Source organism: Ranitomeya imitator, chromosome 9 (genome assembly GCF_032444005.1).
Source record: "Ranitomeya imitator isolate aRanImi1 chromosome 9, aRanImi1.pri, whole genome shotgun sequence".
Taxonomy (NCBI): domain Eukaryota; kingdom Metazoa; phylum Chordata; class Amphibia; order Anura; family Dendrobatidae; genus Ranitomeya; species Ranitomeya imitator.
This window is the reverse complement of record NC_091290.1, coordinates 21,103,472-21,119,404: the sequence shown is the minus strand read 5'-3', so window position 1 is coordinate 21,119,404 and position 15,933 is coordinate 21,103,472. Positions and strand designations below refer to the sequence as shown.

The 15,933-nt window shown below is 46.1% G+C and overlaps 1 protein-coding gene across 1 annotated transcript in view; it reads left to right on the top strand.

Annotated features, from left to right (window-relative positions):
• The window catches only part of GTF2H1 (general transcription factor IIH subunit 1), a 34,873-nt gene extending 19,427 nt beyond the window's left edge, over positions 1-15,446 (top strand). Inside the window, exons 8-15 of the mRNA XM_069740141.1 lie at positions 17-144; positions 2,300-2,387; positions 2,535-2,623; positions 2,881-2,998; positions 4,063-4,153; positions 4,884-4,999; positions 5,275-5,367; positions 14,084-15,446. Of these exons, the coding sequence (XP_069596242.1) occupies positions 17-144; positions 2,300-2,387; positions 2,535-2,623; positions 2,881-2,998; positions 4,063-4,153; positions 4,884-4,999; positions 5,275-5,367; positions 14,084-14,170 (810 nt within the window). The 3' untranslated portion in view covers positions 14,171-15,446. The remainder of the gene's footprint in view (positions 1-16; positions 145-2,299; positions 2,388-2,534; positions 2,624-2,880; positions 2,999-4,062; positions 4,154-4,883; positions 5,000-5,274; positions 5,368-14,083) is intronic.
• Positions 15,447-15,933: the final 487 nt, after the last annotated feature.

Below are 15,933 nucleotides of genomic sequence, written 5' to 3'. Positions count from 1 at the left end.
TGATCTTCTTTTTCAGGGATACGGGATTTCGTCTGTGCCATCAACGTCAAATGCAAAATCTGTGAAGGAGAATAGCAACGCTGCCATCATCAAACGATTCAACCACCACAGTGCCATGGTGCTGGCGGCGGGACTCCGAAAAGAGTGAGGCTTTCCTCCTAGAGGCCATACAGTACTCAGACCTGATGCTCCCCGTAGACATTTATTAACATAACCGACATTTTGTTCTTGAGTTATTTGCTCTATTTTGGCTCTATGTAAATTTAATTCTTTTGGGGGTTCTGGGAAAACACCAATTCTCAATTCTGCCGATACGTCTTGGGTTTAGTTCTCACTCTCTGTTATAAATAACTTTATTCTCGGTCCCTGCAAATATATATATTTTTTTGTAGTTTTGGTCATTTAAAACACTTCACAGAACGTGTATCTGTGTCGTTATATTTCTAGAGCCATAACAGGACGATTTTCATGTTTCCATCAGCTGAGCTTTATGAGGGCTCCTTATCTGCGAGATGAGTTGTAGTTTTGATTGGTGCCATTTTGGGGTTCACATAACTTTTTAAACCCTTCATTCAGCTTCTTGATTACGCAGAGAGCAAACTTCAGTCTCCACAAAGAAATAAGGATCTTACGCCTTTCTTATATCTTTGTAGGAGCTTCACCTTGGTCTTTCCATAACAATGATCTAATTCTGCGACGTATACTTCAGTTTATTTATTCATTTTTTTACAAAATGTTGTTCCCAAAATGGTAAGTTAACCTTTTCATATGATGGAGGATAATTTACTGACTACTGGTGGTTCAACTGCTGAAATCCAAAGTGATCCAGAGTACATGGCTCAGGATCCCAGGGGCCAGGATCCCAGGAGCCAGGAACGGTAGAGCCCTGACTTGAATGGAGAAGTGATGAGCGAGTGGGCTCATTACTCGGGTTTTCCAAGCATGCTCGGATGGTCTCGGGTTGCCTGTTTGTTAGGAAATCCCCACATGTATTCAGGCTATCATGCAGCTGCGGGCCACTCGAACCTAATCTCCGAGCACGCCATAAATACTTGGAGACCACCCGAGCATGCTTGGGAAACCCGAGTAATGAACACACTCGCTCATCACTAGAATGGAGCGAATATCTTACTTTTTCTCCATTCATTGTCTATAGGACTGCCGGAGAAAGCTGGTGAACAGCGCATCGCTCTTTCCAGCAGTCCCATAGACAATAGAGGTTCAGCTTGCACACAACCTCCCCATTCAAGACTGGGCTCTGCTAAGATCTAAAGCCCTATTCTCGGGATCATATCCGCAATTGAACCTCTATTGATCAGTAAGTTATCCTCTGTCGTATGTTAAAGGGGATGACTTACAATTTTGGCAATAACCCTTTAACTTTGCCAGCTGCCACCACTAGAGGGAGCTCACTGTAAACGGTTTATACGCTGAACTCAATCAGATTGCAGTATACAGTAAGTTCCTTGGCTCCCCCTAGTGGTGACTGCTGGTGGTCAAAATGTTATTGTTTAACCCCTTCATGACCTTTGATGTATATTAATGTCAAAGCTCGGGTCCCTGCTTTTAACCAGTGATCAGGTGCATTTAACTGAACCCGCGGCTGTTTAATCAGTTAAATCCCACTATCGATCACTGAAAGCGGGATTTAACGCGCATTGGCCAGAAGCGCGTTATTCATACTGCCCATCGGCATCCCTGTCACGTGATATTGAGGCACCGATGGGTTGTCAGGACAGCTGATGACCCTTTTGGCGCAAAAAATAAGTCCATACTCCGCCCCAGAGCCCAAAAAATGAAAACTCTACAGGTCTCGGAAATTGGCGACATACGGTAAGGGATTTTTCTCCACCACTTAAACAAAAAAACGCCTATATCCTTGTACTGACGTGGCGCATTGTGGTGCACTTTTTTTGCTATTTCAATTTGAGTTTTGGTTTTTTTTTCCCCCACTTTCCATACAACATGAAAAAATGAATGATGTCATTTAAAATTACAACTCGTCCTGTAAAAAACAAGCCCTCATATGGCAAAGGGGACGGAAAAATAAAAAAAAAACCGTTATGGCTCTTGGAATAAGGGGAGGAAAATACAAAAGGGCAAAAATAGGAAAATCACCAGGTCATAAAGGGGATTAAAGGGAACATGTCAGCAGGATTTAAGCCCCTGGTCCGTAGTGAAGGAGTAAGTGCCGGATTCATGATGTTAGACCAACAGCGCCACACATTGGTCGATGACTGTCACTGCAGGCTTACTACTGTACATAGTAATCGACTGAGACTTTTTTCTTTTTTTGCAGAGAAGCACAAAATGACCAAAACAGTGAGACGAGCAGCACAGATGGCAATTCCCGGGACTCTGACTTCTTCCAGCCCCCTGTAAAGAAGGTAAGAAATAAGGGGTAGACGTCAGATAAATGGTGCCAGCGAGCGCAGGCTCTTGCATGAGTTCTTTAGTGTCGGCCCCGTTTCGTTTCCTATCATAAGTTACTGCAGATCTTCCATATGTATCAGCGCCGTTGTCGATCGTTGTAGGTGAAGTTGCAGGAGGCCATAGACTACGAAGATTTAGAAGAACGGAACGGTATCAAACCAATAGCACTAAACCTCAAGAAATCAGATAGGTAAGATGACACAAATGACACAGGAAAAAAAGGCGCTTTCTTGTAAAAACAGCGCCACCCCTTTCCATGTGTGGTACACCACATTCACCTAGATGGACCAAAGCTGCAATGTCTGACACGACCTGTGGACAGGAGAAGCCCCGTTTCTTAAAGGAAACAGCAGCGTCTTTTTCATAATTCTGGACGACCCCTTTAAAGAGTTAAAACCCGTTTTTCTTTGTGTCTGCGTTCATTGCTCTGTTGTTGTTTTTCTCCAGGTATTACCATGGTCCTACCCCGGTCCAGTCCCAGCAATACACAACCAGTCAGGATACTATTAACTCCTATAATAGTATTAAACAACAAATGGAAAACTATGTACCAAGACTAACTCAGGTGGGTGCAGTCTGTGGCCATAGTGACTACTGGATTTAAAGCGTAAATTCATCTTTTTTTTTTTTTTTCCTAGTCCGTTTGACAATTTAAGGGATTGTCCAGCATTCATTTTTTTCCCTAAGGCATGAGCTGGTATAAAGTAAGAGCCATGCTCTCCTCCTGACACCCATGTACATACAGCGAAAGCTACGCCACTAGTCAGGACATGACTGCACCGTCCAGATGACACAGGATTTCTAAAACCTGTGATTGGCTGCAGCGGTTACGCTTTTGGGACAGAATCATCAGAGATACATCTGATGACGAGCTGTTCCACTCACCTGATCGCTTTGGTGGTCCTGGAAATTTTAGGCAGTGCAATCATTGCTCTGCATCCACAGGGTGACAGCAGGAGAGTATGTGTCCAGTAGTTATTTTATACCAGCCTGTGCCTTCGAAAAATAAAAAATGATGCCGGGAAGTCCTTTTAAAGGAACATTGTAGCCAAAACCAATATCCTGTGTTATTCATTTTCTCCACGTCTGAGGGGGGCAGAACAGGACACAGCATTTCAGGAACAACATAAAGAATGTTTAAGTCAGATTCACAGATACACTAGACATGTATGGCCACGTGTTCCCAAGGAAAAGATGTATGGCCACATGTGTGCCCGTGGAGGAGCAGTATGGCCACGCGTGTACCCGTGGAGGAGCTGTATGGCCACGCGTGTACCCGTGGAGGAGCTGTATGGCCACGCGTGTACCCGTGGAGGAGCTGTGTGGCCACGCGTGTACCCGTGGAGGAGCTGTGTGGCCACGCGTGTACCCGTGGAGGAGCTGTGTGGCCACGCGTGTACCCGTGGAGGAGCTGTGTGGCCACGCGTGTACCCGTGGAGGAGCTGTGTGGCCACGCGTGTACCCATGGAGGAGCTGTGTGGCCACGTAGAGGAGCTTTATGTATCTTCCTTTGCTGGGTTCTGCACATTATCCCTTTTGGGAATATTATATTTAGATCATACTGATCCTGTTATATGTCACATGGAAAGTTGGTGCAAACATGAATTGCTTCTTTTCATTCTGATTTAGGTTCTATCACACAGCGCTGCTAGTAGTACAATATCTGCTTTGTCCCCGGGGGGAGCGTTGATGCAAGGAGGGACCCAGCAAGCCATAAACCGTGAGTTCTAATCCCACTTCCACAGTGCAGTGACCGCAGCGTCATCCTGGCGGCCAAATGATCATATTGCAAACAACTTGGTGTTTTAGTTTCCACTTTATTGTTTAGCGTTACACTGACGCACGGGCTGAGATCCTGCACGAGCTTACAGTCCATTTGAGTTGAGTGCAGTGCTTTCTTTTGCCCTATAGGACCATATCTCTCCATTGATAGGGTATCCATGTGTGATCGCTGGTGACCGGACCCCCCACTCTTCACCGCAGTACATGACACGCCACCGGACGCTGGTTCTGGTTCAATTTATCTGTTTATTTTTATGCCAGGTGCCAAAGCCGAGAGACCAGTGGCACCATGTTGGAAGTAATAACGGAACTGACCCCTACAATCACGTTTCAAAGATGGAAAATATTCCAAGATTCCATAAATCTTTATTTAAAGGAGTTGGTTAAACTATGATAAAGCCCATTGGAACTCGCCTATCGTCCAGACGATCTAGTGCTGACTTTCTGGCGGTTCTCAGTATTTGCTTGTACATGGCTGTGGTCATCTGCTGTCCTACTGGCCTCATCGCTGAATGATGGGAGTCATGATTCCAGTAATAATTCACAGGTCATAGCTGCTTATAAAGAGGCTTTAAAGTGCTTTTTGCACCATTTCTTTAATGACCCCATGGTGCCAGGAGAACGCGCACCCCTATAGGCGCTGAATAAAGTATCGCTGTCCTTTTTAGAGATGGTGCCAAACGACGTCCAGTCTGAGCTGAAGCACTTGTACGTGGCGGTGGGGGAGCTTTTACGCCATTTCTGGTCCTGTTTCCCCGTCAATACTCCCTTCTTAGAAGAAAAGGTAAGTGTCGTTAGCGCATATTAGTTCTGGGGACTGTTTTGTTAGCGCACTAGTTTAACACTTTATTCCCATTCCAGCCCACCCTTGTTTTAAAGGTCCCCACTTTTAATGACTAAGGGGGACCCCCAGGGTGAGGTCTACCCAGGCGGGAGCTTTCTCTTTGGTATTGAGTCCCTGATTATCAACCACTGTGTAGATTTTAGCAGCACATGTGATATCTGGATTTCTATTATTTGTCAAATTTGCAAAAATTGTGTGTTTTTTTTTTTTTCTAGCTCATTAAGATGAGAGGTAACTTGGAAAGATTCCAGGTGACTAAACTGTGTCCATTCCAGGAGAAGGTGAAGAAGCTCTACCTTAGCACAAATGTAAGTCCGGTATGAGGTTTGGTTATTTGTCAGCACGTGAGAGGGAGCCATGCTGTCCCCAGTAATGCACAAGGACCTGGAAGGTTTAGAGTTGGTGCAAATCCATCAGCAGGAGCCCAGGGAACCACCTCTCTTCTTTTGATTTGCTGGTCTGGCATCGCCATTGTTGTGTAACGCATCTGACATCACACCAGGTTGTCTAATCGATCTAAGAGATGCGGATGCCGCCAGGTAAGAGGTGGTCCTCCGGGCTCCCGCCCAGCACTGGCCGATGGACTGAGGACTCAACCCCCGAGGATTCCATTATTCCTGCTAAGAGCGTGGGTGAGTCTCCAGGAGACTCCTAAATAAATGGGCTATGTTATAATCTGTAATATACTAAGATTGTACAGTCGCGTAATGTAGCTGCACCCTAATTAGTTTCAATAAGGGCCAAAGGCTCCTGCCGCCCCCTCGGTGCACGTTACATAAACACCGTAATGCCTGTATTGGAAACAGTCATTAATTGTGCAAAGCCTGGTGCACAGAAAACCATTTCCAGAATGAAAATCACCAGCACAAGCTTAGTGTAGACCCTGAACAAGCAGGAAATGTTGGGAGAATTTAGCTCTGAAGTCAGCAGAACACAGAGTGCTGCTCTGGAGTATTATGCAGGATCTAATATAGGATCAGTCCAGGATCAGTAATGTAATGTATGTACACAGTGACTGCACCAGCAGAATAGTGAGTGCAGCTCTGGAGTATAATACAGGATGTAACTCAGGATCAGTAATGTAATCTATGTACACAGTGACTGCACCAGCAGAATAGTGAGTGCAGCTCTGGGGTATAATACAGGATGTAACTCAGGATTAGTAATGTATGTACTCAGTGACTGCATCAGCAGAATAGTGAGTGCAGCTCTGGAGTATAATACAGGATGTAACTCAGGATCAGTAATGTAAGGTATATACACAGTGACTGCACCAGCAGAATAGTGAGTGCAGCTCTGGAGTATAATACAGGATGTGACTCAGGATCAGTATTGTAATGTATGTACACAGTGATTGCACCAGCAGAATAGTGAGTGCAGCTCTGGGGTATAATACAGGATGTAACTCTGGATCAGTAATGTAATGTATGTACACAGTGACTGCACCAGCAGAATAGTGAGTGCAGCTCTGGAGTATAATACAGGATGTAACTCAGGATCAGTAATGTAATGTATGTACACAGTGACTGCACCAGCAGAATAGTGAGTGCAGCTCTGGGGTATAATACAGGATGTAACTCTGGATCAGTAATGTAATGTATGTACACAGTGACTGCACCAGCAGAATAGTGAGTGCAGCTCTGGAGTATAATACAGGGTGTAACTCAGGATCATTAATGTAATGTATGTACACTGACTGCACCAGCAGAATAGTGAGTGCAGCTCTGGGGTTTATTACAGGATGTAACTCAGGATCAGTAACGTAATGTATGTACACAGTGACTGCACCAGCAGAATAGTGAGTGCAGCTCTGGAATATAATACAGGATGTAACTCTGGATCAGTAATGTAATGTATGTACACAGTGACTGCACCAGCAGAATAGTGAGTGCAGCTCTGGAGTATAATACAGGATGTAACTCTGGATCAGTAATGTATGTACTGTGACAAAACACTCTGGGATCGCCTTTGCTGGGGTCAAAGGACACGTGGTTTGTGCATTGAATCTGAGGCGTACAGCAGGTTTCTGAGCAGGCTGACCTCAGGTCAGATTTATTAACGTGAAAGCAACACAAAAAACAAAACATAAAAATAAACCCTAGCCTGTCCGGCACTAACTAAACAAATACGTTGCTATCTCAACAACTGGGGGGGCTTCTCCCACCCAGCTAACATCATACAGATCTTGAGCAGAGCTCTTCACTCACGTTTGTCTCACACAGGCAGGCAATCTGTGTGCCCCAGGCAGACACTGGAAACACCCAGCTGGTCATCTTTTATTCCTGCAATCATTAACCCATTAGCACCCTGAAGATACTGAGTGGCCTAATTCACATAGGACAAACACCTGGGCGATATATATCTGCCTCCAAATACCACACCAGCATGAGTCTTACATATCCCCCCCCTTGCTCAGACCACTCCGGTCGAGCAAGAACACTTTTGAAACAGTGCACTCGGGATAGGGCATCGGCGTTCCCCATCTGCACCCCAGGTCGGTGCTCCACCGTAAAAGAGTAAGCCTGCAGGGCAAGGAACCACCGGGTTACCCGACTATTACGATCTTTGTGGAGGTGCATCCACTTGAGAGGGACATGGTCGGTGACCAGCCTAAACTTCCTACCAGCCAGGTAATACTTGAGGGAGTCGAGAGCCCATTTAATGGCTAGGCACTCTTTTTCAACCACGGCATACCTCTGCTCATGTACATTCAGTTTCCGACTGAGATAAAGGACCGGGTGTTCGACTCCGTCCCTCACCTGGGAAAGTACAGCTCCGACACCAGTATCAGAGGCATCAGTTTGTACCACAAACTCGCTGCTGAAATCAGGAGTCACTAGTACGGGCTGAGAGCACAAAGCCCGTTTCAGGCTGTGGAAGGCCTCTTCAGCAGCTGAGGTCCATTTTACCATGACGGAACCCTTCCCCTTGGTAAGATCCATCAAGGGAGTAGCCATGGCTGCAAAATTGGGTATGAACCGGCGATAATAGCCGGCAATCCCCAGGAAAGCCTGCACTTGTTTCTTGTTCACTGGTTGTGGCCAGCCCTGAATTGCCTGTATTTTGTCGATCTGGGGTTTAACCACTCCTCGGCCAATCACGTAGCCCAAGTATCGGGCTTCTTCAAGCCCGATGTGGCATTTCTTGGGGTTTGCCGTTAAACCTGCATCTCGCAGGTCATCAATCACCGCTTGTACCTTCTGGAGATGAGTTTCCCAGTCCATGCTGTAAATTACGATGTCATCCAGGTAGGCAGAAGCGTACTGTCTGTGAGGCCTCAAGACTCGATCCATCAATCTCTGGAACGTTGCGGGAGCTCCGTGAAGTCCAAACGGCATATAGACATACTGGAACAGACCTTCCGGTGTAGCAAATGCCGTCTTCTCTCTGGCCGCCACGGCCAGAGGAATCTGCCAGTACCCCTTTGTTAAATCCAGGGTCGTAATGTATCGGGCTTTACCAAGCCGGTCGATCAACTCATCGACCCGGGGCATAGGGTACGCATCAAATTTAGAAACTGCATTCAGTTTCCTAAAGTCATTACAAAACCGGATGGAGCCATCCGGTTTAGGTATCAACACAATTGGACTGGACCAGGCGCTGTGTGACTCCTCAATGACTCCTAAGTCCAACATTGCCATCACTTCCCGGGAGACGGCTTCACGGCGGGCTTCCGGAATCCGGTAGGGCTTCACATGAACAGTGACGCCAGGCTCTGTGACAATCTCATGTTTCACCAACTTAGTCCGGCCAGGTTTTTCGGAGAAAAACTGTCGGTTCTGTAACAAAAATTGCTTAACCTCAGATTTTTGTCGTTCTGAGAGAGTCTCAGCAACCTGCACCTCTGGTACAGTAGGTGAACAAACCGGACGGGGCAGATCCGCCGTTAGGGCAGAGCGGTCTTTCCAGGATTTTATCAGATTCACATGATAAATCTGTTCCGGTTTTCTCTTACCCGGCTGGTACACTTTATAGTTCACTTCACCAACTCTTTCTCGGACCTCAAATGGGCCCTGCCATTTCGCCAGGAATTTACTATCCACCGTAGGGATTAGGACCAACACCCTATCGCCGGGTGCAAATGTACGGACCTTAGCGCCTCTATCATAACTTTGCCTCTGGGCTCCCTGGGCCTGTAACATATGGTCCCTAACAATGGGCATGACAGCGGCAATACGATCCTGCATTTGTGTTACATGGTCGATCACCGTTTTAAAGGAAGTGACTTGACCTTCCCAGGTTTCTTTTGCGACGTCCAGCAGTCCCCGGGGACGACGGGCGTACAACAGTTCGAAAGGCGAAAACCCTGTGGAAGACTGGGGAACTTCCCTAATGGCAAACAGCAAATAGGGTAACAAGTAATCCCAGTTCTTCCCATCTTTGTCTATCGCCTTCCGGAGCATCTGTTTTAAGGTTTTGTTGAAGCGCTCAACCAGGCCATCTGTTTGAGGGTGATAGACAGACGTACGCAACGGGTCTATTTGTAAGAGCCTGCAGAGCTCCTTCATTACCCTCGACATAAAGGGAGTCCCCTGGTCGGTGAGTATCTGTTTTGGAATTCCCACCCGACTTAAACACTTGTACCAATTCCTTGGCGATCGTCTTGGTAGCTGTGTTACGCAAAGGGACGGCTTCCGGGTAACGAGTGGCATAGTCCACGATGACGAGGATATGTTGGTGCCCACGTGCGGATCGGGGAAGGGGCCCAACCAAATCCATCCCAATTCTCTCAAAAGGGACCCCGATGATAGGAAGGGGTACCAAAGGGCTACGGAACTGAGATTTAGGGGCCGCGACTTGGCACTCTGGACAGGACTCACAATAGTTACGCACATCACAATGTATTCCAGGCCACACAAAACAATGCAATATCCTTTCTGTGGTTTTCTGTACCCCCAGATGTCCCCCCATTATATGTCCGTGGGCCAAATCCAGTACCTTCCGCCGATAAGGTTTGGGTACCACTAACCGTTGCACTGTGTCTTCCCCTTTTTTTTCTACCTGGTAGAGCAAATCATTTTCAAGAACCATATACGGGTACGCTAGCCTAGTGTCAGGTTCTACGGGTACCCCATCTATCATTTTTACATTTTTCCTAGCCGGAGTTAGGGTAGGATCTTTCATTTGCTCGCTGTGGAAGTCATCCACCTGGACTCCCAAATCTGGCAGGCAGGGTGCCGGATGGCTGTCTGCCTCCGCCTCTCGCTGAGGTTCCTCAGTTTCCTCTGTTTCCCCCGCCATGACGGAGAAGGGGTACTGAAGGTTAGATTCACTAACTTCCCCAGCAACATCTTCCTGTGGGGTCTCCTCTAGGGACTCGGGACCTCCAGATGGCATGGGAGAAGATTCACGGGTACAGCTACCGTGAAGAAGTAACTGATTCTCCCACAACTGCCAGAAATAGGGAAAATCCCTTCCCAGGATTACATCCTGTAACAATGCGGGAACGAGTCCCACTTTGTGCTGCACTGACCCATAGGGAGTAGAAATCCATATGACCGCTGTTAAGTACGAGCGGGTGTCACCATGCACACACGTCACAGAAAACTTGTCAGACGGACCAGATGGAAGTGCCACCAGACTAGCTTTCACCAGAGTCACCACACTTCCAGAGTCTAATAATGCCACAACATTTTTCCCATCAACAGATAATTTACACAGGTGTTTCACTGTATCATTTTGACCCGCATTCACACTCACTAGCTGTGTAACCAAAGACATGCGTTTTCTAGAGTCTATAACGTCGCACTGCATGGGTTCAGCGGTAACAGGACAGTTCGCAGAAACATGACCCTTCTCATGGCAGCGGAAACACCTAACAGGTCCCCTACTGAGACCACCGTCTAATACTCTTGGTCTCGGAGTGCGAGCAGTCCCGGACTCCTCCCCCACAGTTTTAAGCGATTTTCCTTCACCCGTGGTCCCTGGAACAGTCTTACCGGTTCCACGAGGAGGAGGCACAGTCCGGGGTTTGGCGGTGTCGTCGGGAAGTCCTTCTGCCACGGAATAACGCTCGACCAACTCCACAAGTTGATCCGCTGTCGTGGGATTTCCTTGGCTTACCCACCTTTTCAGCGCTGGGGGTAGTACTCTCAGGTACTTGTCCAGGACAACCCGCTGGATTATTTCGGGTATTGTCAGTACCTCGGGTTGCAGCCATTTCTTTGTCAAGTAGATCAGGTCGAACATCTGAGACCGCGCCGGTTTATCTTGCTGGTATGTCCACTGATGTACCCTCTGTGCACGGACAGCCGTCGTCACACCCAGCCGGGCCAGGATCTCAGCTTTCAGCTTCTCAAAGTCCTGAGCGACCTCCGGGTCCAAATCATGGTAAGCTTTTTGGGCCTCGCCGGAGAGAAACGGGGCAATCAAATCGGCCCATCATGCCTTCGGCCACTTCTCTCTCAATGCCGTCCGCTCAAACGTTGTCAGATATGCCTCGACGTCATCTTCTGCAGTCAGCTTTTGCCAGTATCGACTCACATGGATCCTTCTGGACTCTGCTTCTGGGTCAGCGTCAGGCATGCTCACCAGGCGCTGCGCCACCTGTTGGAGAAGTTGGCGGTCTGCAACCGTCATGTCCAGTAACTCCTTCAGCTGTGCGGCCATCAAGCGATTAGCTTCGTGCTGTGCGGCAGTGGCCTAAGCTGTACGGCAGTGGACTGTACTAAGGCTTTCACCACGTCTTCCATGCTGTCGCCTGTGCCACGGTATGCCCGCGTTCTCCACCACAATGTGACAAAACACTCTGGGATCGCCTTTGCTGGGGTCAAAGGACACGTGGTTTGTGCATTGAATCTGAGGCGTACAGCAGGTTTCTGGGCAGGCTGACCTCAGGTCAGATTTATTAACGTGAAAGCAACACAAAAAACAAAACATAAAAATAAATCCTAGCCTGTCCGGCACTAACTAAACAAATACGTTGCTATCTCAACAACTGGGGGGGCTTCTCCCACCCAGCTAACATCATACAGATCTTGAGCAGAGCTCTTCACTCACGTTTGTCTCACACAGGCAGGCAATCTGTGTGCCCCAGGCAGACACTGGAAACACCCAGCTGGTCATCTTTTATTCCTGCAATCATTAACCCATTAGCACCCTGAAGATACTGAGTGGCCTAATTCACATAGGACAAACACCTGGGCGATATATATCTGCCTCCATCTACCACACCAGCATGAGTCTTACAGTACACAGTGACTGCACCAGCAGAATAGGGAGTGCAGCTCTGGAGTATAATACAGGATGTAACTCAGGATCAGTAATGTAATATACAGTGGGGCAAAAAAGTATTTAGTCAGTCAGCAATAGTGCAAGTTCCACCACTTAAAAAGATGAGAGGCGTCTGTAATTTACATCATAGGTAGACCTCAACTATGGGAGACAAACTGAGAAAAAAAAATCCAGAAAATCACATTGTCTGTTTTTTTAACATTTTATTTGCATATTATGGTGGAAAATAAGTATTTGGTCAGAAACAAACAATCAAGATTTCTGGCTCTCACAGACCTGTAACTTCTTCTTTAAGAGTCTCCTCTTTCCTCCACTCATTACCGGTAGTAATGGCACCTGTTTAAACTTGTTATCAGTATAAAAAGACACCTGTGCACACCCTCAAACAGTCTGACTCCAAACTCCACTATGGTGAAGACCAAAGAGCTGTCAAAGGACACCAGAAACAAAATTGTAGCCCTGCACCAGGCTGGGAAGACTGAATCTGCAATAGCCAACCAGCTTGGAGTGAAGAAATCAACAGTGGGAGCAATAATTAGAAAATGGAAGACATACAAGACCACTGATAATCTCCCTCGATCTGGGGTTCCACGCAAAATCCCACCCCGTGGGGTCAGAATGATCACAAGAACGGTGAGCAAAAATCCCAGAACCACGCGGGGGGACCTAGTGAATGAACTGCAGAGAGCTGGGACCAATGTAACAAGGCCTACCATAAGTAACACACTACGCCACCATGGACTCAGATCCTGCAGTGCCAGATGTGTCCCACTGCTTAAGCCAGTACATGTCCGGGCCCGTCTGAAGTTTGCTAGAGAGCATTTGGATGATCCAGAGGAGTTTTGGGAGAATGTCCTATGGTCTGATGAAACCAAACTGGAACTGTTTGGTAGAAACACAACTTGTCGTGTTTGGAGGAAAAAGAATACTGAGTTGCATCCATCAAACACCATACCTACTGTAAAGCATGGTGGTGGAAACATCATGCTTTGGGGCTGTTTCTCTGCAAAGGGGCCAGGACGACTGATCCGGGTACATGAAAGAATGAATGGGGCCATGTATCGTGAGATTTTGAGTGCAAACCTCCTTCCATCAGCAAGGGCATTGAAAATGAAACGTGGCTGGGTCTTTCAACATGACAATGATCCAAAGCACAAAGCCAGGGCAACGAAGGAGTGGCTTCGTAAGAAGCATTTCAAGGTCCTGGAGTGGCCTAGCCAGTCTCCAGATCTCAACCCTATAGAAAACCTTTGGAGGGAGTTGAAAGTCCGTGTTGCCAAGCGAAAAGCCAAAAACATCACTGCTGTAGAGGAGATCTGCATGGAGGAATGGGCCAACATACCAACAACAGTGTGTGGCAACCTTGTGAAGACTTACAGAAAACGTTTGACCTCTGTCATTGCCAACAAAGGATATATTACAAAGTATTGAGATGAAATTTTGTTTCTGACCAAATACTTATTTTCCACCATAATATGCAAATAAAATGTTAAAAAAACAGACAATGTGATTTTCTGGATTTTTTTTTCTCAGTTTGTCTCCCATAGTTGAGGTCTACCTATGATGTAAATTACAGACGCCTCTCATCTTTTTAAGTGGTGGAACTTGCACTATTGCTGACTGACTAAATACTTTTTTGCCCCACTGTATGTACACAGTGACTGCACCAGCAGAATAGTGAGTGCAGCTCTGACATGTAAGCTGTAAGATCTAACAGATGCTGAACAGTTTATTCTCCACATTTGTAGTTTGTCTCTGGTGCTCAATTCTGTAATGTTTTTTTCCTTGCAGCTCACGAGTCACTTAGAAGAAATGCTACAAACAGCCTACAACAAGTTTCAGATGTGGCAATCCCGCCGGATGTTAAAGAAAACGTGAGGTTTACTTTCTAAGACTTTAAAAAAATTTAAAAACAAAAAAAAACATATGTCTCGCAAATTGCGACAGGTAAGCCCCATGTAGAAAAAAACAGATCTTAATCGTAACACCTGGCAGACATGAGTGGCGCGAGGTGTTGTTCTGCTGAGGAGCCTCACACAGTCGGCGGCGCCGATCCGCAGCAGCAGGAGAAACGACGACAAAGTAGAACCTTAAAGGAACCAAAAGTTTTCTATTCAAGTGGCCAAAAACAAAAAGGAGGTGCGGACGTCACATGATCCTGTTCTGTGCGGTCACTCAGGAAGACGCGAATCCTCTCCATAAGAAGCTGCTCCGGAAAAGTCGCTTATTTTTCTTATTCCTGAATATTCTACTGACCGTTTGGTACAATTCTGGTTTCTTTGCAGTTCCCAATGACGGCTACGCGGCGCAGGGTGCGGGGTCCGGCTCTCGGTTTCGCGTAGATTTTATTTCACGTTTGTATCTGTTTATACTTTTGGTAATTTTCTCTTTTTGAAAGTTAAAAAAAAAAACTTTTTGCAAAAGTTCTAAAACTTTCACCCCCCTCGTCCCCAAAACAGGAGCATTTAGTTGCACTGCCGGGTTCGTCTCATGCAATTCATATATGCAAATTCTTACGAACACTGTTCCTATTGGTCAGAATGGCCGAATGAAGAGGCAAAATAAAATGTTTTGATATTTTTCATGAACTTCCCGGGATATTTGGGGAGGCTCATCCTCTCCTCGTGACTGTTATGGTGCAGCCGGCGACTGATAATCATTGGCCACTGAGGAACGTGACCGGAATCGGCAAGTCTGTGCCATAAAACATCATTTCTTGTTGGAATCTGCGCATCATCGGACGACGTGTTGTATCATAGGAGATGTTTTCTATGTCGTATTCTCCTCTCTGGCAACATTATTATCTATGCAGATGGGACGATGGCCGGGGAGGTCAAACTTTTTTTTTTTTCCCCCCCCCCCCATTTTGCTTTAGAGCAAGGTGTATTCAGTCCTCGGCATGTTGCTTCTTTCCACCTTCTCCCCAGATATTGAACCTACCATGACGATAACTATAGTTTGTTGGGGTTTTTTTTTGTTTAAACTGTGGGTGCGTCTGAATTGAGCATTGTGTCACTGGACTTTTTTTGAGCCAGGATCTGTCACTTGAAGTGTTGCAAATGGATTCCTTGTTCTGCAGCCGATGTTAAACAGATCTCCGACTTTTTTTTTCTTTTTCTTTTTATAAATAAAATAAATAAAAAATTATTCCTAATTTTTCATGGTGTGGTAATGTAACTGAAGGGGTAACAGAACCCCAAAAACTGCAGGTTCACAGTTGTGCTCTGGTTAATTTAACCTCTTTACCCCCAAGGGTGGTTTGCACATTAATGACCGGGCCAATTTTTACATTTCTGACCACTGTCCCTTTATGAGGTTATAACTCTGGAACGCTTCAACGGATCCCGGTGATTCTGACATTGTTTTGTCGTGACATATTGTACTTCATGATAGTGGTAACATTTCTTTAATATTACCTGCGTTTATTTGTGAAAAAAAAAAACGGAAATTTGGCAAAAATTTTGAAAAATTTCACAATATGTCACACAAAATACTTAATAAGTAACATTTCCCACATGTCTACTTTACATCAGCACAATTTTGGAACTAAATTTTTTTTTTTTGTTAGGGAGTTAAAAGTTGACCAGCAATTTCTCATTTTTACAACACCATTTTTTTTAGGGACCACATCACATTTGAAG